Source organism: Molossus molossus, unplaced genomic scaffold (assembly GCF_014108415.1).
Source record: "Molossus molossus isolate mMolMol1 unplaced genomic scaffold, mMolMol1.p scaffold_m16_p_2, whole genome shotgun sequence".
In the NCBI taxonomy this organism is placed as follows: domain Eukaryota; kingdom Metazoa; phylum Chordata; class Mammalia; order Chiroptera; family Molossidae; genus Molossus; species Molossus molossus.
In genome coordinates, this window is record NW_023425355.1 from 103,446,671 (window position 1) to 103,473,097 (window position 26,427).

The 26,427-nt window shown below is 38.2% G+C and overlaps 1 protein-coding gene across 1 annotated transcript in view; it reads left to right on the plus strand.

Annotated features, from left to right (window-relative positions):
- DGKK (diacylglycerol kinase kappa) overlaps positions 1-26,427 on the plus strand; it is a 159,890-nt gene that overhangs the window by 38,581 nt on the left and 94,882 nt on the right. Inside the window, exons 2-4 of the mRNA XM_036271305.1 lie at positions 20,131-20,241; positions 21,989-22,069; positions 23,917-24,021. Of these exons, the coding sequence (XP_036127198.1) occupies positions 20,131-20,241; positions 21,989-22,069; positions 23,917-24,021 (297 nt within the window). The remainder of the gene's footprint in view (positions 1-20,130; positions 20,242-21,988; positions 22,070-23,916; positions 24,022-26,427) is intronic.

Here is a 26,427-nt window from a genome sequence, read left to right on the forward strand (position 1 = left end):
GAGCCCTTAGTCTTTGTGGAATGCAAGTTGATTCACTGTTGGGGCATCTTACACAGTGACTCATAGGAGGCACCTGACCTTCTGAGTCACCACTATTAAGGGACACTGGTCATCCAGTGCTCATTATGAGCCCTTGATAATTATTCAGAAATTAGACACCCTAAGGAGAATAGGAGAATCTATTTTGAAGCTCACCACCACCTGTTTTTCCCCTCAATGCATTATTGAGTACATTTGTGGCTTGCTATATATTTATGTACATTCATATTTATTTGCCCCTGCTGATGTATGTGTGTTTCTCTTCCTACCAGTGTAAGTTAGTGTTTCTGTGTAGGAGTCTAGCATTATATTTTTAAGTCAAGTCCAGTGAAGGGCATTCTCAGGAGAATTAATAGAGCAATTTGTTTAAAAAGCGCTTCCCACCCCCGTATGTCCCTAAGACTGAGCTGATTACAAAAGAGATCAGTTCAAATCAGAAATCTTTGGGAAGTTCCCTGAAGATCAAACAACCTGATTTCATATCAGCCATTTGGGATCTAGAAAAAGGTATTGTGGCTAAAGCCTTCAAGCTAGAGGTACTGGGGATGAAAAAAGATAAGGAGAGTCCTGGCCGGTTTGGCTCAGCAGTTAGAGTGTGGGCCCACGGACCAAAGAGTCTCGGGTTCGATTCCGGTCAAGGGCATGTACCTTGGTTGTGGTTATGTCCCCGGCCCTGGTCAGGGTCATGTGGGAGGCAACCAATCCATGTGTCTCTCTTACATGATGTTTCTCTCTCTCTCCCTCTCTCCCTCCCAACCACTATATCTGAAGATAAATGGAAAAATATCCTCAGGTGAGCATTAAAAAGGAAGGGAGGGGAGGATGGTGTCAATGGGGGGAAATGAGAAACATCTGTAACAAAAACAAATTAATAAATAAAATTTTTTTTAAAAGATAAGGAGAGAAAGTATGTTTGGTAAAAGGTTAAAAAGAACAACAACAACAAAAAAAAAGCCATAGCCCCTGCCAAATGCCTAATTTCTCTTTCAATGTTTGCAAATACCACACAGACAGCTCTTGCATGTGAGTTGTCCAGGTGGTTAGAGATCTATTTATTTTGCATTTAACCAAGGGTCAAAGGAAGGGTCTTTGCTGATGTTTTTGCTTAAGGGTTCCAAATAAACTTTCCACCATGTTTATCTGGGGGTGGACTGGGGTAGAGATGGTTTATTCAGTACTCAAGTTATTTTTAGATCACCTTTAAGTCAATCCTTTAGGAAAAAGCAGCATTTATGTCCTGAAGGATTTCCAAAAGGAATACAGAAAGACTGGATTACTGCTCTCTCATTCCTGACTCTGAGAGAATTTCCCACTGGAAATCTGAATAAGGTACTAGACTCTCTGTTTGCCCTGATCTCAAAGAATTATTGCGCAAATAACTGGAACTGGTCAAATAGTGGTACAAACAAAGGCAAAGTATCAGAGATCTAGCCCTACCTTAAGGCAAGTTGAGTTTCAACTCAATTGATAATGACAATTAGTAGGTGCTTGGCAGTGTAAATTCATGGAATCTGATTGTCCTCATATGGAATACCTAAAACCAGGATCTTGTTATGAGTGCCATTTCACAGAATTTTAAATTTTACTAAAGTGGGTGTGTCAAGCATTAGTTGTACAGTGGTCTCGAGTCTTAATTACTATAAAAATATATATCGCTTTTTCTAGAAGCTGAAGAATTTCAGATGTTTTGCCTATGTAAGGCAAAATTTGGAAATTTTACAGATTTATATAATATTGTATATATACTAATTGTGTTTTTTCTATGTTTTCTAAATGGAGGACAGTATTATTTGAAGAATAATTACAATTTGAGCTATTCCTCCTCCCCGTTCACATCAGGCATGGTAAATAAATATAGTCAATAATATTGTAATAACTATGTATGGAACCATTTGGGTACTAGACTTATTGGGGTGATCACTTTGTAAGGTATATACACATCTAATCACTATGTTGTACACCTGAAACTAATACAATATTGTATGTCAACTATAACTGAAAAACAAATTTATTTTTTTCTGTTTTTATTTAATTTATTTATTTTTGTTATAGATGTTTCTCCTTTTTCCCCCACTGATTCCCCCCTCTCCCTCCCTCGCCGCCCTGTCCCCAGCTTTGTTGTCCATGTCCATTGTTCATGCATACATGCATATAAGTTCTGTGGTTTATCTCTCCCCCACCACCCCCTCTTCTCTCACTAGACAATATATTTTGTAGTATTATACTCAGCTCCATGAGTTATATTTCTATGAATTCCATAGTAGTACATATGATTAATAATTAGTCATAAGCAATAAGCTCAAATTCTTCTAGTTAGACTAGGCAGCATTTGCATGCACACATGTAAAAGCCTCTAAAGGCATGAAAAATAGCAAAAAGAACTTCACGAGGAATATACCTCCAAAAGTGTTATATAACAGGTATATAACAATATGATACCGAAAACATGATTCATAAAGTAAAAATTGATAAACTGGACTTCACTAAAAGGTAAAACTTTTGCTCTGTGAAAGACCAATATGAGAGAAACTATTTTAAAATCACATGTCCAACAAAGAACATGTATTTAGTATATATAAAGAACTTGAAAAACTCAACATTTAAAAAACAAAAGATCCAATTGGAAAATAGGAAAAAGACATACACAGACATTTCATCCAAGAGGATATACGGATGGCAAATATGTACATGAAAAGATATTCAATATAATTATCCATTAGAGAAATGTAAATCCAGACCACAATAAGATGTCACTACACACCTATTAAAATGGCTAAAATAGCCCTGGCTGGTTTGGCTCAGCAATTAGAACATTGGCCTGTGGTCCGGAGAGACTCAGGTTCGGTTCCCACTAAGGGCATGTACCTTGGTTGCAGTTTGTCCCCAGCCCTGGTTGGGTCATGCGGGTGGCAGCTACGTGATGTGTACCTTTCACGTTGATGTTTCTCTCTCTCTCTTCCTCTCTCTCCCTCCCACTCTATCTGAACAAAAAATGAAAAAATGTTCTCAGCGAGGATAAAAAAAGATTAAATAAATAAATAAATGAAATGGCTAAAATAAAAAACAAGTGAGACCACCAAGTGCTAGAGAGGATGTAGAAAAACTAGATCACTCATACATTACAGGCACTCTGGAAAGTAGCTTGGCAGTTACTTTTCAAACTAAAAGTAGATTTGCCATATGGCCCATCAGTTGAACTCATGGGCATATATTCTAGAAAAATGAAAACATTTTCACACAGAAATGTGTACACATATGTTCATAGCAGTTTTATTCATAATAGGCAAATATTTAAAACTACCCAGATGTCCTTCAATGGATGAATGGTTAAACAAATCATGGTACCAGCATACTATGAAATATTACTCAGCAATAAAACTTTGATAAACCTCAAGGGAATTATAGAGTGTAAAAAGCCAATCTCAAAAGGACACACACAGAATAATTTCATTTATGTAACAATTGTGAAATAACAAATTATAGACATGGAGAACAGATTTGTGGATGCCATGGGAAGGGACAGAGGGAGTGGGTATGGCTATAAAGGAGTTGCATGAGGGAGTCTTATGGTGATGGGACAGTTCAATATCTTGATTGTCATGATGTTTACTCAAAGGTACACATGTAATAAAATTGCATAGAGCTACACACACACACACACACAATGAGTTCATGTATAATTGGTGAAATAAAAATAAGCTTAATGGATTATACCAATGTCAGTCTGCTGCTTTCATTACTGTACTATATCCATGTAAGAAGTTAACATTGGGGGAGGCTGGGTGAAGAGTCTACAGGACCTCTATACCTGTCTTTGCACCTTTATGTTAAACTATAATTATTTCAAATTTTTTAAATGTTTTAAAAAACCAAGAATACCATTTTTAGATACTATATATTTTGTTTTACGTGTAGGACATAATTAATTTCTTTATTTTGAATATTTAAAAAAATTCTGTGTATTAAAAATAATTTTCTGTCTTTTTGTGCCTAAAATTTCCACAATATTTTAAAAAGTACAGCCTTTAATGTAAAGGGATGCTAATTCTCTACTGTAGGGATATGATAGTGGGAATGGGAAGTACCTGAACACAACTGAACACAACTCTTATAGCCCATTATTAAAATATAATCAATAAATCACATAGGGTTGTTTGTTTAGGATTTTGTCAGTTCTAGTTGTGGCATGACTACTAAATGTACTAAAAATACATTAAATGGTTTTTAGAATGTATTTTATGTTTTTATTTAAATATGTTCATATTCCATTCAGAAAATAGATGCCATTACATCTAAGATTCCAGCAAAGTACCTAACTAAAGCAAAATGCCTGTCTTGACACTTGAAAAATATGTTTTTTACTTGTTTCTTAGCTCTTAGTTTCTCTAGCTTATTTATATTGAGAGATGGCCTTCTGACATTGCCCTTGAGGAAATTAAGCATTTTTATTCAAGAAGCTTCTTTTGGGGCTTTAGGTTGCATTAGAATTTAGAACTCAAGAAGAAAATCATGTTATCAATAGACTTTCTCCATTTGTTGAATTGTATCAATAAGACTGAAAGCATTTTGACCCAGGAAAATAGTTTCATGTCTGTTTATTTCTATCAATTTACCAAAAGGTTTCTACCTAGGCTAATATATATCTACACATATATTATGGGAAAAAAAAGTGGCAATAATATAAAATGAACCTGACCTGTAACACATTTTGACATTCTTAAAATTAGATGCTATTGAGAAAATATGGCATTTTACTGCACTTTAAACTTGGAGAAGGAAGAGCACTCTCTAAGTGTACCTATTAAGGAAATGAGTTATAAAGATGATAACCCACTTCCTTGTTGCCTTTATGGGACGTTAAAAGGATAAATCAGGCATAATGTACAAAATATTGTATGCTTCATAGTAATTATATGCTTGATACTTTTTTCCATACAGTAAAAGGTTTTACACACTGAATTCTTCCTTCCCTGACATCTTTTCTTCTGCCATTTCTCCTTTGATTTTCCTATCTGCTGACTCCAGAATCACCTTCTTTTATCCAAATGTCCATACACACACCTTAGTTTCAAGCCATTAATCTACATGTTCTCTTACCTCTGAACATGTGTTTTAGAGGATTTGTATATGTGACACTCAGTTAGGAAATTAAGATAGATCAAAGAGCATCTCAAGGTACCTCTGAGTTCCTAAATGAGGAGATGGTAGGCGTATATACTTTCTTCATTTTCAGGTCAGAACGATTGTCCCCCTTCATACTTACTCAAGGTTTATGGTTCACATTTCCCTTATTTTTCATTATGTAAGGTGCTACCCCTGGCTAAAAATAGTTCAGTGAATCATGAGCTAGAAAAAGAGTCTTACCTTGTCTCCAGGTGAGAAAGACCTGGAAAAATAAAAAAGCCCATCAGTTGGGAATACCAAGGTGACTTACCCATCAAGAAAACCACAGAAATTGTAGGCAGACAAGGAATTTCCATATAGCTCATTTCTCTGTAATAACCAAAGGGAGTTCATTGGCATGGGCAATCTCCACCTACTCTACACTCACTTCTCTGCATTAAAAGTGCTCTTTGTGTTCCACTGGTCTCATGTTGATAGAACAAACCTTCAACTGCTCCTGCAGAATTGAGAGCTAAGTAAAATGAGCATTTCCTTTCTCTTCATCAAGAGTTAAAGGAGGAGAAGAAACTTTTCAGAACAGTAAGAACAGCCATTTGGAGGGGATAGCTTCAGTATAAAGCATCCCATATAGCCATGGGCAAGGAGATAGATTTTTGACTACGAAATTCACTCTAGTCATCTTAAACTCTTGAAAGGTACACAGACAAAATGAGAAGATGCATTTGCTAGTTTTCATTGTATAACTGTACATCTACACTTTCCTCAAGAGCCCAAGGCACATGAATGGCAAAGTAGAATAAGAAGGGGTTGGAATTTTTGCATTAGGTTGGCAGAAGTAGTTAACTACATAGTTGTAGACCTCTGGGTTCTGTCGAATAAAGTCATAGGTCTTACTAGTTAGTATGATAACACCCTGACTTAGTTGTTTGTTATGCAGGAAAATAGCCTTGTGGTATTTACATTTTATTTAACTAGTTTTGAGTTTGGAAGGTTAGACCTCAAAAAGCTAGTCATTTCCTCCTAGATAATTGGCCTTGAATTAGGATATACTATCAGTAGAATATATTACCACCAGGTAAGTGGTGGTTGGTACCTTAGTTATTGCAGATTTTAGCAGCTCTTGAAACTGTGTTTCCCATAGTTGTGGTTAATGGAATACAACAGAAGAGAATGTTTTCAACTCAGTCATCTGTTTGGTTCTTCAAAAATTACCTCACTGTTTTAATATAAACATTAGAGAGGATTATATTTGAAATGTCTATGTGTTACATTTAAAGAGATACAAACACACAGGTTCACTAATCCTAACTGTTCTAAACTCCACTTGTACTAACACAGGTTTCTTTTCCACACTTGATATAAAATATTTCTATTAACTTACCTTAAATCTTTCTACCTATATAATCAGAAACCCTTCTGATGCTCTAGGTTTTGTTTTCTGGGGAAGGAGTTCAGAAGTCCCAGCACTATGAGTATCTTTATGGGGACAGCAGGCACAAATTCTTCTACAGACTTAAATTTGATTTTCTATTTATAGTCTTTGTTTCCTTTTCCAGTGATCCCTGCTCTGTTACTCATGGGAAGGAGAGAGTCTGTGCTTCCATGGACTAATCCACAAAAATTAAATGCACTCTAACCTCTGGTAATAAAGACCTGCTGGGCTTGGACTATTAGTATGTAAACTATGCTCCAATATTTGGGGCAAAACACTGATTGCAAATTGAACTCAATACCCTGTTGCAACCACATATATACTCACACTTAACAAGCTTTGTCTTCCAATATGGAATTGAAAAAATATTACCACCATATCCACAGAAAAAAAGAAATATGTAGTGGATTTCTAATTAGCTCTAAGCCCTTTTGTGTATTCTCCTGATCTTTATTAATAGTTGGGTGCCATTATATGCATTTTACAGATGAAAATGCTGAGGTTTATAAATTACTTGCCCCAAAACATGCCTAATAAGTGATGGAGCTGAGTTTCAAATCCAGGTTTATCTGGATTTCTTTTTACAAAATCTACACTTCTTTTTACTGTATTAAATTGGCTTTTGCCTAAATATACAGCTTTGGAAATATCAGAATCTTCATGTGTTTCCTACAACAGCAACTGGCTTTTAGGAGCCAATTGATAGGAATATTTGAGAACACCCTTCCTTTCTCACTGTCCTCCCCAAGTGTATTTTTCCCTCACTCATTTTTACTTTATAAACATTCATCAAGTACCTACAATGGGTAAGTTGTGGCACTCTGGGCACTGTGCCCATCAGACATAACTTGGCTATGACAAGTATTTGTGATTTAGCAAGAGAGTTTTATGCTGAGGTTTATCTTTTAGACCTGCTCAGTTTTGAAATAATTTCTATTCCTGGGCTCAGACCTATCCCTGCAGTCTTTAATTTGATGGAAGGTTATTTTATGGCAGTAGACCTGAGCAATATTAATAGTTTTGCTTATTATGTCTTGGTCTTCCCTTGTTGAAGCAAGTGCCAAATTTAAGCATCTTTATCTGAAGTTTCAGGAAGGAGATGGTCACTGGGAGAACTGGTGTGACTTGCTGACAAGCAGGTTACTGCTGGAATCCAAACTCCATGGAATTCAGTGTCCATTAAACCCACTGTCTCTTCCAGGTGCCATATCGCTGCCCATACTACACCTGCACTATGTACAAATGTTTCTGTGAAAAATACAAACTGGATCATTGAGATCTCTTATGGTTTTGAAAACATCGACTCTCTCTCTCTCACATCAAATCAACCTTCACTTTCTAGGAAAAACAGGCAATATGTATGGTGTAATGAATAGAAATGTGTCTACAGTATGGAATCAGACATACTTGGATTCAAAATCATCCCCCTTTGTAACTGTGTGTGATCTTGAAGAAGTATGACCATTCTGAGATTCAGAACCATATCTATAATATGAGGCTAATAATACTTAACTTGCAGTGTTGTTGTATCAGCACTAATGTATACAATGTGCCTAGCAGGATGCCTAGTCATAGTGGAGATTTCAGGAAAGGTGTAGATATGAGACATATGAGTATATTACTGTGAGTATATTACTTTTTATCATATGTATGGAGGGGTAAAAGGGGCAAGAGAGGTTACCTGAGTTTCCATATTTCTCTGTGTATCATTTTAGTGTGTGTGTGTGTGTGTGTTGCTATTAGTGAGTCTGTTTCACACTGGACTCTCCCTTGCTATCTCCCCTGCTCCTTCCCTTCCTTAAACAATCCTAGTCTTTTAGGCCCTGTTTCTAATTAAAGGACAGTTGCCTACTTCTCCCAGAGGAAAATTTTGCCTACTGTTTATTTTCTTGTGTAATTTGAGTGTAGCTATCCCCCAGACCTCAGCTGATAATCCTTCTCTTCCCATTTTAGTCAGTGCTGCCTTTTCCCCAACAACTTTGAACAGAGAGCTCCACACACTGATTAGAGCACAGTCTCAGAGCCAGTGAAATGGTGGCTGAGAGATTATTTCAGTACCAATGGTAATCCTATGTGCCACAGATGGGAAAATGAGAATCTTTTCTCATCTACAATTCTGTTAGCCTTTGTCAATACCCCTAGCCTCTCCACCAACACAACATGCTTATCTTATTCTCATTTCTTTTCTACTCCTCTTCCCCTGTTTCAGGCCTATCAGCTTGAATTATAATGCCACTGATATCTTCCTTCCTCTCTCTCTCTCTTTCCCTCTCCCTTAGTAATTTTGTACTTTTCTGGTGGCCCCTTCCCAATAGGCTATCAAGAGTTAAACCACACAAAATCCAGATGGTAACAGTTAGCCTTGCTGTAAGCCCTGACCAGTGAGTGTTAGAATTTAATTACTGTGGTTAGTAGCCATTTAGGAATTGAGCAGTCTTAATCCCTTAAACATAGCCTATTAGAGAGGGGGTATAGTTCTACCAGGTATTTGCCTGCAAGGAAAAGTTGGAAAAGGATGTAAATCTGGATGGTGTTTCAACCCTTGTTGAAATGAAGGCCCAAAATTAGAAAAAGGAGCAGTAGGTCTTAGGATAAAGCATCTGAACAAGCTGTGGGAAGTGACCCATGGGAGGGAGAGGCAATAGTAACAGTAGCACTCTCAGTCTTTCCTAGTAAGATCCTTGAAGAATGCCTTTGTGCAGTATTTGCAAAGCCAAGTTCATTTTTCATTAATGCTACTAGGAGCCATCCAGGTCAGAGAAGAATTTCCCTTTGGGCTCAGCATGGTATTACCTTTTTTTACTACAAGGATGCCTGACAGTTACATACTTGATTACACAATACTACTTTACCAGCAATGATGGCAGAGAGTTTTATTGCAGGATGGCAGAAAAGGGATGAAAAGGAGAAATTAGATGTTGAAAAAGACAGTACTAATTAAAATGATACCAAACAACACAGAAAATGTAAAACTTAGAGATACAGTGGAAAGAGTCTTATACTGGAAGTCAGGAGTCCAGAATTAGTTTACCACATAGTGACCTTAGGTCCTTCCTTGAGTCACCGTGTTCTTATCTGGAACAAAGTCAAAGGAATTACCTACTTTGCCTGATGCTCAGATTTGTCTTCAGAGTCTTTACAGCTGACTAAGTACTGTGTAAATTAAACAAGTATTGTTACCTTAATTACTTTGGCATTTAATATTAAAAACAAAAACAAAACTGAACCAAATAGCTGGGATTCACGCCACCCATCTTCTCCCCAATCCTGCTTACTTTTGTCAATTGACAAGGTATAACTTGCAATAAAACCAATGATTAATTTTTCTTTCACTGAGAAATATCTGGTCTTTCATGCCCTGTAAAACTCTGAGAGATTTTTAATTCTGCCAGTTACTAACCTACTAGGGAAGTTATTTAATCTCTCCAAGCCTCAGTTCCCCATGTAACATGATTTAACACAGTGCTTCCCACATAGTAAAGACTCACCAACTGTTAGTAATTGTTATTATTATTACTCCAGGAAGTTTGTCCCTGTTGACTTCCAATTGGCAAAGCTTTTCAATTTTGTTACCTGGCCAGTAATTTATCTGAAACTAAGGCTCACAATATAGTCTCTTCCTTGACAGATTAGTGTCTCCTGCAATCATAGCTCTTTTCTTTCCCTCCAGGTTTGGTGGGCTATCAAACTATCATGCCTTCTGCCTCCATATGAGGTCATTTTGCTCAGCCAGGGACAGTCCTCTGCTCAAAAGCAGCAAAGCTATTCACAACTTTAGAGGTTGAGTGGAAACTCCCTCACCCAACCCACAAGGTAATCCTACCCCTGAGGTGCCCTGACCTGAGACCTTTCTCCTGCTCTCACCTACCGCTGGTGGGGCAAAGTGAATCAGCACGCGCGCGCGCGCGCGCGCACACACACACACACACACACACACACACACACGTGAATTAGTGAATTTCCTCTTTCCTAGACCACTATTCCTATAAGAAGGAAGCAAAACCAACAGTTCTAGCATTAGCTTCTTACCACCAACCTCATGATTCTTATCAACACAAGAATATAAGGCTGGGAAAAAGTAAAAACAAAAACTCAACATCACCTTTATTATCTAATCACTTCATCCCCAAAGGACCTGTTAGTGAATGTATTCTTAAATCTTGTGCACACCTTCAGAAGGCTGTCTGCATGGGGCCAGTTTGGCAATAAGGCAATCTCTCCAACTCCCCAGTTACATGCAGTTAGGTGATGTGGGCTTACTGTACCCACATTATTAGAGGCATATGATGCCATGATTGGAAAGAGACAGGTATTTTTAAACTCCACTGAACAGAAAACACTGGATGAGTCTTCATCACTTTGCTCTTTGAGTGAGTTGTAGCCAAATGAGTGACAACTTTGCATACTTGTAAGGTTCCTTTTGGCCTTAGGTTGCAAGCATTTAAAAATACCTCTAAAGGCTGAATTTCCCAGATTTAAGAGCTCTAAAACCTGGTTCAGTGTGTTGTTGCAAAGTAGCAAAATATGGGATTATGACATTTCAGACACTTCTTCGATGAACTATGATTTTTCTTCCTCCTCATTTGTGAAATCATTTGCAGTATATAGTCTCCTTTAGCTAAACTAAAGAGAAATCTGCACACATTATTCATCCATGGCTTTCCCTGCTGAGTGAAATAGTGTTCCCTGGGAGAAAGAAATAAGTGAATTGAAGTGATTCCCAAGTTGGATTTGACACACAAGCTAGATCAGAATGACTATCATTCTGTAGATGCAAAATGGCTTGTTCAAGGATTCACAGTTCAATGTAGCAAAACAAGCATTCAAACCTGTGTGAGTGTCTGGGAAGACTCAGCCAAGCTCCTTCCCCTTCCTGATGCCTGTTAGTCCCAGGGCAATTACCAAGAGCCAGGTTATTGTTTTCTGCACTTTTTCAGCCTGGGTCCAAATTGCTCACCTCCTCCCTAACCCCCAATTAGTGATCCTTATCCTTCCTAGAAAACTCCAATAATAGAAAAAGGAAAGGGAGACAGCAGAGAGATTTGAGAAGACATATGTTTTTAATGGTCCCAGTGGACTAGTTTTAAAGTCACCAACCCTTGATATTTATCTTATCAATGTGCTCATGCCCATGCAAAATGGCATATATATACAGAGATTCATTGCAATATTGTTCATAATAGAATACAATTTTAAACCACTGTCCATCAATAAGGGACTGTTTAAATAAATCACATTACATTCATGCAATGGAATACTATGTAATTATAAAAAGAAATGAGGCAGCTCAGTATGTACCAATATTGAAAGGGCTTCATTATATATTATGTGTTGAACGCAAGAAACAAACATTGTGCATAGAATGATAATTTATATGTAGAAGAAATAATACGTGTGTGTGTGTGTGTGTGTGTGTATGTTTGTGCATGTATATAAGCTACGTTTTGAATAATATGTAATAAACTCATTGAAGTTTTTGCCTATACGAACAAAAACATAACATCATTCTTTATTTTATTTCACTAATAGAGAGCAGGGACATGGGGGATCCTCTATAGTTCTTCCTTAGCACAGGAGGCCATGGGAGGGATTTGTAGCTACAGCCCTTGCAGACCTGAGCAGTAGGAAGATCTCATTCCCCAGTGGTAGGGTGACCAATAGGTCTTGGTTTACCTATGACTTTCCTGGTTAGCACTGAAAGTCCTGGAAAAAACTGGGATCATTAGTCACCCTAATCCTGCTGCAGCCCTTAGCCAGCCAGGCTTGCTAGTGCCAGGGAGGGAAGCTTCCAGCAGCAAGATGAATGGAGCTGTGTTACAAGCCCCTGCCTCCACATACAAGCGACTCACACCTATAGAGTGGTAGGCATATGCTCTGCGAAGTATCCTCATCTAACAGACAAGGAAATTGAGGCTCAGAGAGGTTAAGTGATTTGCCCAAGGTCACACAGCTAGTAGGTTCTGGAGCCAGTCTGTCTGACTCCTGCCTTGTCAACAGGACTCTGGGGAATATAAAGCTTTCAGCAAAGCAGTGGGCCTGGCCTTTCTTAAAGCCTAAGGCACCCAGAGTTACATTTTAACTAAATCAAACATTGTTGCTCTGAATCAACTTTGGCAGGCCTGAGTTAGGAAATGGCTTTCTTCCCATCACCCTCCACCCCAAAGCAAAGAGAATAGATGTTCCAGGTTTTTTAATTGAAAGAGCCATAGGCAGAAAGCAGCTTTCCCTGGTTGTACTCATAGTGGGAGTCTGGTTCTCACTCGAGCAGTGATAAACTGCTTGTCATCAACTTGATCCAGCCTCCCTCCCAAGAACAGTGTGAGAATAACAGGTAGTGGGCTGCATGTCATGATGCTTGCCTACTGTTTGATTGGTTGGGGGTGGAATTCAATTTGGCTATCTAATAAGGGTTCCTTTTGCTAGGAAAAGGTAAAAGCATCCCTCAAAATCTCATCCATCAAAAATCCACTGAGCCAAAGAAAAACAGATGTAGCACATATAGCTTTAGGGATTAGGGAGGAGCACAGGAAAAGGTCACAGCAGCAGCTGTACTTGCCCTTTTTCCAATTAAGTATCAGGCTGTTGTTAATTATATATAGGAAATTGAGCTGCTTTACAGGCCTTGTTGAGATGTTTTATAGACGATATTTCATAAATATGGAACAAGGAAAGTGCTTACTTTCACTGTTGACAATTAATTTATACATGCTGAGTTGTAGAGTATCAGGGGAGAGAGAGCACCTGTGCCAGGGTGCAAGATTTTCGGGGAATAATGGATTTGAGGATTGGCTTATCAGAGAACCCAAAAAGAAACTGAAGCAGAGCTTTTCAAAGTTCTAGCTTTCTCTGCAAGTGATGCCACAGTTTAGGCAAAGACATTTTGTCTGTACATGGGACCTGAATTACCTGTGCCTTGATAAATCCTGCATTCTTGAATTTGAATGAAGCCAAAAATCTCTGCAGTGCTTTAACTCAGCAGGACACTCGGTCCCACTACAAAACAGCCAGACTTCAGAGTTTAAGAGTAGGGACTGCAGTGCTATTGGCCTTTGAATGTCAGATAGAATTGACAGGAAGGATTAGGAGGCCTGCCTGCATTATGTTCTGGTTTAAAAAGCAGCAGGTGGGTCACATAGCATTGCAGTATGTACAAGGATCCTATTACCCTTTATAACGTCTTCCTGTCTGTAGCATCACAGATATTGATTGTCACAGGAATGTGGCAGCTTGGACCAAGAGGAGTACACGTGTATCCCATTTTATGAAGTAGCTATATACCTGTAAAGATAGTCACCAAGAAAAGTTTTCCATATAGAATGTTGTTTCTCATTGCTTTACATAATAACATTAGACATGCATTTTTATGACAAATATTTTAGCCCAAGATGCTGCAAAATCTCAAAAATGCAAAACAAATATTGATGATCTTTTTTGAGAGGAAAAACTTCAAATATCTTGATAATGTCTTAGAAATAAAAATATATGGGCAAGCCCTGGCCGGTTTGGCTCAGCGGTTGGAACGTCAGCCTGTGGACCAGAGAGTCTGGGTTCAGTTCCCGCTAGGCCCTAGCAGCTAGGGGCACGTACCAAAATATATATATATGCAAGCTACTGAAAGAAATTGAAGTTCAGAGTGTCTTTTTATAGAACAGAATTAGAATTGCGTTAGCTGCCTTTCAAAGGGTACCTAAGAGGATTCAATAACTAAAGGAAAAGCATTTTATCAATCGCAAAGTGTTGTATACATGTGAATTTTCGTTATTCTTCTAGTCAATCTTAGTCACTTAAAAAAAAAAAAAAAAACACAAAAAGATATAATCCTAGAAGTGGAATCACTGGGTCAAATGGCAGCTCAATCTTTAATTTTTTGAGGAAACATCTTATTGTTTTCTATAGTGGCTATACAAGTCTGCATCACCACCAGCAGTGTGCTAGAGTACCCTTTTCTCCACATCCTTGTCAGCACTTGTTTGATGATTCTTGATGGCAGCCATTCTGGCAGGTGTAAAGTAATACCTCATAGTCATTTTAATTTGCATCTCTCTGATAATTAGTGACATTGAGCATTTTTTCATATGTCTCTTGGCCACTTGTATGTCTTGTTTGGAGAAGTGTCTCTTCAGGTTCTCTGCCCATTTTTTTTTATTTTTATCCTCACCCGAGGATATTTTTCCATTTTTTGTACAGATAGAGTGGGAGGGAGAGAGAGGAAGGAGAGAGAGAGAGAAACATAGACGTGAAGGGACACATCGAGTGGCTGCCACCCGCATGACCAACCAGGGCCGGGGACAAACTGCAACCGAAGCACGTGCCCTTAGTGGGAACCGAACCCGGGTCTCTCCGGACCACAGGCCAACGCTCTAACCGCTGAGCCAAACTGGCCAGGGCTGCCCATTTTTTAAATTGAATTTTTTGTCTTCCTTTTGTTGAGTTGTATGAGTACTCTATATATTTTGAAAATTAACCTCTTATCCAACTTATCATTGGCAAATATGTTCTCCCATACAGTAGGTTCTCTTTTCATTTTGATGCTGGGTTCTTTTGCTATGCAGAAGCTTGAAACACCAATCAGAGAGAATATATGCACCCCTATGTTCATAGCAGCACTATTTACAATAGCTAAAATCTGGAAACAGCCCAAGAGTCCATCAGTAGATAAGTGGATAAAAAAGCTGTGGTGCATATACACAATGGAACACTATGCAGCTGTAAAGAAGAAAGATCTCTTACCCTTTGAGACAACATGGAGGGACCTGGAGAGTATTATGCTAAGCAAAATAAGCCAATTGGAGAAAGACAAATATCACATGATTTCACTGATTTGTGGAATATAAAGTACAAAATAAGCAGTTGATCAAAATAGATCCAGAGACATGGAAGTAGGAAATAGACTGACAAACCTCAGAGGAAAGGGGGTGTGGGGGATGAGAAGAAATAAACCAAAGAGCTTATACGCACATATGCATAACCAATAAACACAGACAACAGCATGGTGAAGGAGGGGTGGTCAGGTTTGGGGAGGGACATGTCAAAGGGGGGAAAAGGAGGGACATCCGTAATTAAAATATTAACAAATTAAGTATAAAAAATAAAATAAAACAAAAGAAAAGAACTTTCCTCTTGCCCACCATGGATTACCATTTGCCTCTTACAAAGAAGCTTGTTAACAGTTTTAGTACTGAGTTCAGGTTTCCCCTGCTTTTCGCAAGGTCACTTTATGTCACTTCACTTTTACAAAAGATCTATATTAGTATCTGTTCTTACTAACCAAAAGAAATCCAAAAAGGATTTTTGCTTTTACCAAAAAAAAAATAAATAAATAATAGAGTTTAGTGTTTGTTTTGCAGCAGCCATTATAGAGGCATTGCACCCCCTGAGCAGCAGGAGTGGTTTCTCCTAGCTCCTTCCTCTGGAACTACACTCAGCATCTCAACATCAAGCCCTCATATATAGCTTTGAATTGTGTCTGTGAGCAGCTGTGTTTTATTTTGTGCATCCATTAGCCCGATATGGCCTAGGGTATCAGAAAAGCCTAAAAGAGCTTGTAAGGATGTTACACTTAGTATAAAATTGGAAGTAATAAAATTATTTTAGATTTTATGAGTTACTTGGTATAATTTGGTAGGTTAGTTTTGGGGTCTGGGAATGCTCAAAAGTGTTCCATATAAATTAGTGGTAATTGCTTCTTCACTTTACACCATTTCAGCTTACCAAAATTTTCATAGGAATACTCTACTTTCAGATAGTGAAGTATGGCTCTGCATTCAGAGCTGTTCACAGAATACCCTTTGATTCTTAGCAATCTACTGTCTTATCTTTCAAAAAAAGTTGGGGGGAGATAATGTTTTCACTCTGTGCTGTACGTATTAATTAATCAGTCATGCTTAGTTTTCTTGTCATGGGTAGAATGGTGGAAAGAGTGCAGAGCCCACCAACATTCTGTAATTGTGAATCCTCAAGTAAAGCAATAGAAAATGCCCAAGCCTCAGATTTATCATCTGGAAATTAGAAGTAACACCCTACATGTTTGTGGCGAAGGGGCAATGAGATGATGTTATCTGCAAGGGGCCAGGAACTGGGAAGCACTGTGTAAATCCTCTTATAGGATAGGCAAAAACTCTCCTTCCAATGCCTGCCTTTGCAGGATGTGCTTGTTTGTTTGTGTCTCCCAATTTTTGCCTTACATCCTTATTAAGTTTAGTGGCCCCAAGCAAGTAAATGTGGATTTGCATGCATATATTTTATTAACCCATTGATTGATTTTTAGTTCCTGCTTGCACAATGGTTTATTTAGAAATAGTGATAGGATTCGTATGTTTCTTCTGAAGGGGGACAGAGTTTAAAATGTAAGGAACTATAGGAACTTTACCTTCTCCAAACCGAGGTTTGGATATTTGTTGAAGTTCTGAGTGGATGATATAGAGCCTGTGTTTAGAACTTAAGAGCCTATTGTATGACCTTCTAACCTTTCTCCCTATTATACATAAATTATATCAATATTTATATGCTCCCAATTTAGTAACATTTATCTCACATGTGTAGGCTCCTCAGACACAAACTCTGAACTCATAAATTGCAACCTCCTCTGATGCCAGGAATACCCACCACTCACTTACTTTGTCCTCTAGAGAAAGTGATAGTAATTATAATTTAGAAATTGTGGGCTGACTTTGGCATGAATACATGTTGTTTTTTTAATTCAATTACTTGCTAATATTTCAATATGATAAAATTTCACAAATTTTAGCCTGCATTGCCAGCTTATCTTTAAGAAAGGAATGAGCTGGTAACACTGGTCAGCATTCAATAACAATCACCTAAAACTTGCCACTGGGCTTACGCTCTTCATTTCCCCTACTAGGTCTTCTTGACTCTTCTGTTATCAACCAGCACTGAGTAGACGGCTCTGCACTTAAAGTTAGTACATTTAAAGTGACCAGTTTAATATCATATCACAGAGAGGAAATGATCATGATTTGGCTGGTGTACCCAATGACAGGGTGTATGAGTTGATAGCAACTATCCTTCTAGAACGCCTCATTTGAACCATAAGGTAAACACTTAGGGCAATTAACATGAAGCCCCAAGGCTCTTTCAAATAGTTCTTAGCTCACATAACTTTGTGTTTGTCTATATGGATTATTGTTCCCTCCCCCTCCACTCCAACTATCCACACCTTTGAGACAGGGAATGTGCCTGTAACTTATTTAGCTGCCCCAAAAGACCCAGCAAAAGGTGAAATCCATACCAGCAGCTCAGAAAATGTTAATGAAGCAGTCTATCCAATGATAAATGCATCACAAAGTCTTCTTTTTCTTTTCTTGACTTGACAAATGCTGGGTTCATGAAATGAGAACTAAATATTTTGATGATTTGCTGTGTCCTCATATTAATAGATCACTTAATTAATTCTCTTTGCTGTGTCCTTGGATGAATAACAGGGTGTCATTAATTGTCAGGGAACAGGTAAAGGAAGAAAAAGAGAACATTTCTTAAGTACCAGGAAGGGGAATTAAAGAATGAACATTAATAAGGGTTGATGGAAGGAAGTATCTTGGAATTTTCTGCAAGAACTAGAAGGCATAGGGTTCTAAAAATCTTCTGGAGGAACGATTCCCCCTCTTTGTTTTCTCATTACCACCTCACTCCATTATCCTATCCCTGAAAGTAACATAAAGAGAAGAGAGCTGGGTGTGGCAGCAAGGGTCAGAGAAAGCCATTGAAGTTGAGGGAGGCATTAAACTGAAAATGGAAGGAAGGGGAAAATATCCAGCCAAAAATTGTAAAATGAACTATTACATTGGACAATATATATGATAGAGGAAGAACAGTAGGAGAAGCAATTAATAATTAATGGAGTAGAATAACTTGGGGGAAAGGCAGAAATAATGGATGTGGCTCCAGTTATACAAAGTTGGAGCAGTTAAAAATTTGAACTTAAGTGTTTAGCAGAAAGGGATATTTATGACTGCCTAGGTTTCATGAACACTAAATGTTATAGAGGTGAGAAGATTAGGATAGAGATAACCAAACACCATCCTTGAGAGTATATACCATAGGTCACCTGACCAAAGAAAGGAGAATGATGCAATCACAATGCTTAGACAAGACTTGTTTCCTCATCGATGACTTAGTTTCAACAATTTAAATGTAATTTCTCACTCTCCTTGCCACCTTCTCCCTTCCCACAAGATCTCACTGCTCTCTGTCTTTACTCTTTGGCACCATTCTTTTGTAAGCATCTCAAGGATGGTACAATATCTTGAAACTCCCATAAGTTGTCAAGAGGACTCAGGATTGCTCATGAACTGACTTTTCAGTTGACACACAGAGGTTCTGTCCATTAGTACTTACTACCTTATTTGTTAGAGAATTGAACACAGAGTGTAATACGTGTGTATATTTGAGAGAACAGGAGTAGCCAATGAGTGTTTAGATTAGGGTCCTAAACTCAAATGCCTGCTGGAGTCAGGTGCCCCATCTGAAGGGCAGAGCTACTATTCCATTCCAGCAGATTGTTGCCATGTGAGAATATGGATCCACTGTTACCAGACATTCTGAAACAGGAAACTTGAATATTAATATGAAATGTTCTGCCTTTAGTTAAATCATATCAACTACTTTAAAACTTTGGAAAACACTAGGTGGGCCACACAAAACACTTCCACAACCACTCAATGGTGAATTCTAATTTAGGTGATAGATGGAATTCATGATACAGCCTTGATTTGGTAACTTAAACTAAGTTTGGCTCTTTGTCCATTCAGCATATGTTTGGTTCCAACTTGGTTGGTATGAGGACTTTTCTCAATAGCAGTCTTGCATGTTTGTTTTTATCTATAATTATAGCTGAGAACTTGCTCAATGGTAAGTAGACTGTATGCTCTATTAGAGTCAGTCTGTTCAACAAGTAACTGAAAAATCAGTGGTCAAACTATTAGATATGTAAAGAAAGTAATCAGAAGGCAGTTCCTTTTTGGTGACTTTTTGCTTTCTCACCAGACCATGAATCCTTTGAAGGCCATGGTAAAGACTTTGTATTTGGTTCTAAAAATATATGGAAGCTATTGGAGGTTTGGGAGCAGGGAAGGGATGTGATCTAATTTAAAATTCTAAAAGGAACATTCTAAAAGAATTGACAGGAAGGCACTGTCTGGAGATACAACCTGGAGACATCTAGAAAATCTGCCTTTACTTAATGCAGTCACTTCCCCTACCCCTTGTTCTTTCTTAGGCATGTTGTTCTCATAGTCAGGTGTTAATGTCTCTCCTCCTCACTCCTACCACCAATAGAGATGTTCTCCATGGTTCTTAGGTCACTATCCTATATCATCCTGAATGTGTTATCCAAAGGTAACCAAGACATTTCCTGATTGAACTAACGTCCTTAAGTTCTTTCCTGGCCCTCAGGTCATTTCTTGGATATGTGACAAGAGATAGAGCCTTCCAGATATCTAATCTTCTCAACTGAGAGGACAAGTGATATTGTCTTGCAAATTGATCTAATTACTCAACACTATGCTTCTATCTTTCAGAAAATACTGAAGGAAGGACCTCTGCTGAAAAGCTGTAACTCCTTCAAGAGATGGAAGGTTAGATATTTTTTGGTTCGAGGACAAAGGCTCTTCTTTGCACACCATCCTGCGGTAAGAGATAGTATAAGATATATATTCTATAGAAATACACACACACACACACACACACACACGTGTGTGTGTGTGTGTGTGTGTGTGTGTGTAAAATCATGTCAATTAGGTTAGTGTGTGGGTGCCAGAAAGTGTTTTATAAGGAGATGGGCTAATAGATAAAGACACTTGGCAAACATTGCAGCAGAAGTTGAAATCTTTTAGTCTTCTTTTAACTTGGACTTTTGGGCCAAAAGGGGAACACTTTTTTCTCCCTTTCCCTTTCTATTTCCCTTTCCTTTCATAGATTCCTCAATTAACGTTTCTACACCCAGAACCAAGTACATAGTTCGTGGGGCCCAGTACAAAATAAAAATGTGGACTCTTATTTAAAAAGTAAGAAGAAAATGCCAGTAAAGATACTAAAATATAAAGCAATGATTCGCCTGGGCATCTTTTATTTGTTATTAAATATCATTCTAAGTAAAGAAAATATAAAATTTTAAATTATTAGCAATTTTGCCACTTGCCTGTATATCATACAATGCTAGTTTTAAAAGCAAATAGATTTCATGAAGAACCACCAAAATTATATCATTTTCATTTCGTAACTCATATACATGCATATATTTTGTTCTTACTAGTATACAAAACTAGCTCACCTGTTTTTATTTCACACCTTAACATACATTCTACAAACACTCTCTGACTAAATGGAAAAGGAATCATGGGTTTCCTTATCTTTCCCTTTCCTTTAATATTATCATTTTCAGCATAAATGATTGGCTAATACAGGGAAGTAACATGACCAAGAAAGAATATAATAGGGTTCCTTGGTTGTTCATGTTTCTTAGAACACCACTGCTGTATTTGAAACAAGTTCTAGTTCCAACAGAATGTGTGGCCTCCCAGGGTTGTCAGCTCCCCTACTTGCTCAGTCATAGATGTAACATGCTTACCTAACACTGGCTTTGAGTCTCACTGAACTCCCACACATCATGGGTCCCCTGGAATTCAATACTCATGGGTATCATGAATGCAAATGGAGTAACAAGATATGGAGTGGACATGCATATTGTGTATATCTCCTGTTCTAATGTTCATGACCCACTGTCCCACTGGACTTCACTCATAAAACACAAGTTCAATGATAAACTTTTTAAGAATTTCAGGACTGCAACAGCAGAGCATTAAACCAAGTGTGGGACCCTTCTGAACATGAGGCCATCTATAAGTGCATAGGTTGCATACCATTGAAGCCAGTCCTGCCTGTATCCATAGTACTGATTTCCTGCTGCTGGCTGGATGTTACCTACTATAGCCAGTGTATAACAAGACACAGGTCTAAAACTGAATGGGGTTATCAACACAGTCAAAAGCTGCTGGCTGATAAAATTGGAACTAATAACTCCTATCTGCACCACTAGGCCCCTAGCTAGACCGCATCACATTATCTTCTCCAACATAAACCTTTACTTTTGAATAATTCTGAATTACCCAAGCCTTTCTTCAAACTCACATCAAAGTTTTGGGAAGAGTTACGTTTTGGTTTAGTTTGTTTTGTTTTTTGTTTGTCACATGTTATGTCAACAAAAATCATGATGCTAAATAAATCCCAGCACTCAAGCCAGAGCAATGATTACATCATAACTGCCAAAAATGCCTATTAGTGTACGTGTGTGTGTGTGTGTGTGTGTGTGTTTATTTTTTAGTGTCTTTGGCTCATTAACCAGATGGTTTCTTTTCCCTCTCTCTCTTATCTTTCCAGTTTGCACACTTTGAAATAATTGATCTGTCTCAGGTCGCCTTGGCAGAAACTAGCTGTAGAAACCTTTGCCACAGTTTTTGTGTAAGTAATGTTGAGATTACTAAATGGGTAGGGGTGGGAGCTAGCTGGGAAGAGGGGTTCCCACACCCATTTGTTGCTTCTTTGGAGTTCAGGTTTCCCATGTCTCCTTTGATCCCAAATGTGTATGGAAATCTCCTTAAAGTAGCATTGCAAATGAGTGCTGAAACTTATTCATGTAAAAACTTTGACCATTCCACCACAGGGGGGAAAAGTGATGGCCCTGTGCCCTATTGTCAGTCTGTGATAAAGCTGAGCTGATTTGGGGGTGGGGGAATGACTATTACAAAACTCAATCCTCCTATACTCTGGTTTCTCTTCAGATCGCATAAATCTTTCGCCTTTTACAAAAATCAATCCTCCTGATGAAGGTGATTTAGATGATCACTTGGAGGCTTTCAAGAGACTGCTAATATGTTGTAGAAAATATAGGATAATCAAGCTACATGACATTCTCTCCTTTGATGAAGCAGATAAGAGTCTAAATCCAAAGTGAAAGCTACCCTATGCTCAGATTACTAATAAGAGTACCTAAAAAAAAAAAAAAAAAAGCAGAGGATATTCTGGGGAAGTATTCAAGGGCTTTGCACTGCTAAAATTTCATTAAGCTTTGGTCATTCAAATGAATCCAGACCAGAAAGCTCACTGAAAAAAGCAAGGCTCAGGAGTTCTACCCATTTCCTACCAGAACTGTCTTCTTCCAGACTCAGTGATGGATTATGGAGACTGGGTTTCCTCTTCAGGCAGATGGAGGGTTACACTTAGCAGACAAAAGAGCTACAGGCCCAATATCCTGCTCCTGTGGCTGGTCTACATTCCATTCTCCTTTGAAAAAAATAGCAGCTGGATATATGAGGGGACCCTACTCTCATTTCTCTCATTATATTACACTGACCCAGGGTAAAGCTGAGGATTCTATTGACCTACTCCTCAAAAGCTTAACCTTTGGCTGATGAGCATACAAGCTAACGTTTTTGGTCTCCACTCTACAAAGAAATCCCAAAGGCTAGGTGGCCCCTTTGCCTAATTGAAACATAGAGAAACTATTCATTCAGCCCCATCTAAGAATGGGTTTGGACCAAAAGAGTGGTTGTTATCATAATTTCCACTAGTTCTTATTCCCATCTATCACAGAAGGAAAAAGAAATTGCTTGTTGATATGGTGAGCACTAGTTCCAAGATTTTGGGGGCTGGTAGAAAAGGCAAGGAGGGCCACTGAAGCAATGGCTAATGCTATTGCTATCCATGTTTCCTCCCACCCTCTGGGAAAAGACCAAGTCATGGCCATGGTCTAACTCTGCTAGACCCTCAGCATGGCTTTTTCATTCTTGCCATAACCAGGATTAAGAGAGACAATGGTAAAATTCTCTTCAGTTTGTCCTTGACCATAAGAAAGAAATAAACTAGATTTTTAGATTTCTATCTCTCCTCCCAAACAGAAAGAGTCACATCCTGATGAACAATATACCTTTTTACCATTGTCAAGTAGACAGAGCAGCGGTAAATGATTAGGATTTTCAGGCAACTCCAGGTTTAAAAGCATGTGCTCCAGAACCAAAGAATCTGGATTTCAATTCTGGCTTAGCTTTTTACCTGCTAGGTGGCCCTGTGCAAGTAATTTATTTCCCTTTGCCTTGGTTTTCCTGACTATGAAGTGGGAAAAATCCCCATATCATTTTGGATGGGTATCTAGAGAACTGCAAGTGGCTCTGGGAATATTTGCCTTGTATTTAAAAAGTCGCTTGTATTATGCTTGCTAGACCTGTCTGGGTCATTGGAGAATTCACAGGCTCTGTTTCCGGGCAAATGTGTGGAGTGGAACTCAGCTAGTAATGTGACTTTTTGTGTAGGTGATCACACCACAACGAAAACTTACCCTGGCTGCACCCAACCGGAAAGAAATGGAAGAATGGATTAACGTCATAAAAACCGTTCAACAGGGAGAAATTCGTAAGGTAAGGGAGAATCCACACAACTCTCAAGCATAAACACATAATTGGCTGCATTAATTAAGCCACCTTTCTTTCTTTTTTAATTTAATTTATTTATTTTTGTTACAGATGTATCTCCTTTCTCCCCCACTGATACCCCACTCCTCCACCCTCTCCGCCCTGTCCCAACCTTTGTTGTCCATGTCCATTGTTCATGCATACATGCATATAAGTTCTGTGGTTTATCTCTCCCACCACCCCCTCTTCTGGGGATTGTCAGTCTGTACCCCACTTCCACACCTCTGGGACTACCCTGTTCCTCAGACTGTAATATTCATTATATTCCACAAATAAGTGAGATATTGTGATATTTGTCTTTCTCTGCTTGGCTTGTTTCGCTTGAGGATAATACTCTCCAGGTCCCTCCATGTCATCTCAAAGGATAAGAGATCTTTCTTTCTTACAGCTGCATGGTACTCCATTGTGCATATGTACCACAGTTTTTTATCCATTTGTCTATTGACGGACATTTGGGCTGTTTCCAGATCTTAGCTATTGTAAATAGTGCTGCTACAAACATGGGGGTACATATATTCTTTCTGATTGCTGTTTCAGGCTTCTTGGGGTATATTCCTAGAAATGGGATCACTGGGTCAAATGGAAGTTCAGTTTTTAATTTTTTGAGGTAACACCATACTGTTTTGCATAGTGGCTGCACCAGTCTGCATTTCCACCAGCAGTGTACTAGAGTCCCCTTTTCTCCACAACCTCGCCAACACTTGTTGTTTGATGATTTGTTGATGGTGGCCATTCTGACAGGAGTGAGGTGATACCTCATTGTTGTTTTAATTGGCATGTCTCTGATGATTAGTGATGTTGAGCATTTCTTCATATGTATCTTAGCCATTGGTATGTCCTGTTTGGGGAGGTGTCTATGTAGTTCCTCTGCACATTTTTTAATTAGGTTCTTTGTCTTCCTTTCGTTGAGCTATATAAGCACTCTATATGTATTGGAAATGAACCCCTTAGCTGATGTATCATTGGCAATTATGCCCTCCCATAAAGTGGGTTACCTTTCCATTTTGGTGGTAGTTTATTTTGCTGTGCAGAAGCTTTTGAGTTTGATGTAGTCCCATACGTTCATTTTCTGCTTTGTTTCTGTTGCCTTAGGTGATGTATCCATGAAAATTCTGTTGCGTATGATGTCTGAAATTTTGTTGCCTACATTTTATTCTAGGATTTTCATAAATTCATGAGTGACATTTAAGTGTTTTATCCATTTTGAGTTTATTCTTGTTTATGGTGTAAGTTGATGGTCTAGTTTCATTTTTTTGCATGTAGCTGTCCAATTTTCCCAACACCATTTATTAAAGAGGCTGTCTTTACTCCACTGTATGCTCTTGCCACCTTTGTCAAATATTATTTGAGCATATTGCTTTGGGTCCATTTCTGGGTTCTCTGTTCTGTTCCACTGGTCTATATGCCTGTTCTGGTGCCAGTACCAGGCTGTTTTGATTACAGTGGCTTTGTAGTATAAGCTGAAATCTGGTAATCCATTCAACTTTGTTCTTCTTTTTCAAGATTGCTGTGGCTATTCAAGGTCTTTTTGGTTCCATATGAACTTCTGAAGTATTTGTTCTAATTCTGTGAACTATGCCATTGGTATCTTGATGGGGATTTCATTGAATCTATAGATTGCTTTGGGTAGTATGGACATTTTAATGATGTTAATTCTTCTAATCCATGAACAGGGTTTGTTCTTCCACTTTTTTATATCTTACTCTATTTCTTTTTTCAATGACCTGTAGTTTTCTGCGTATAGGTCCTTTATTTCTTTGGTTAAGTTTATTACTAGGTATCTCAATTTTATTGCCACAATGTTAAATGGGATTGTTTTCTTAGTTTCTCTTTCTGTGAGATCATCATTGGTGTATAAGAATGCCATCGATATCTTGACGTTAATTTTGTATCCTGCTACTTTTCCAAATTCATTTATTAAGTCTAATAAATTTTTGATGGAGTCTTTGGGGTTTTCTATGTATAGTATCATGTCATCTGTGAATAATGACAGTTTCACTTCCTCCTTTCCAATTTGGATCCCTTTTATTTTTTCTTCCTGTCTGATTGCTGTGGCTAAGACTTCCAGTACTATGTTAAATAAGAGTGGTGAAAATGGGCATCCTTGTCTTGTTCCTGTTCTTAAGGGAAATGCTTTTAATTTTTGCCCATTGAGTATGATGTTGGCTGTAGGTCTTTCATATATGGCCTTTATTATGTCAAGATATGATCCCTCTATTCCCACATTTGTGAGTGTTTTTATCAGAAATGGATGGTGAATTTTGTCAAAGGCTTTTTCGGCATCTATTGATATGATCATGTGGTTTTTATTCTTCATTTTATTTATGTGGTGTATCACGTTTATTGATTTGC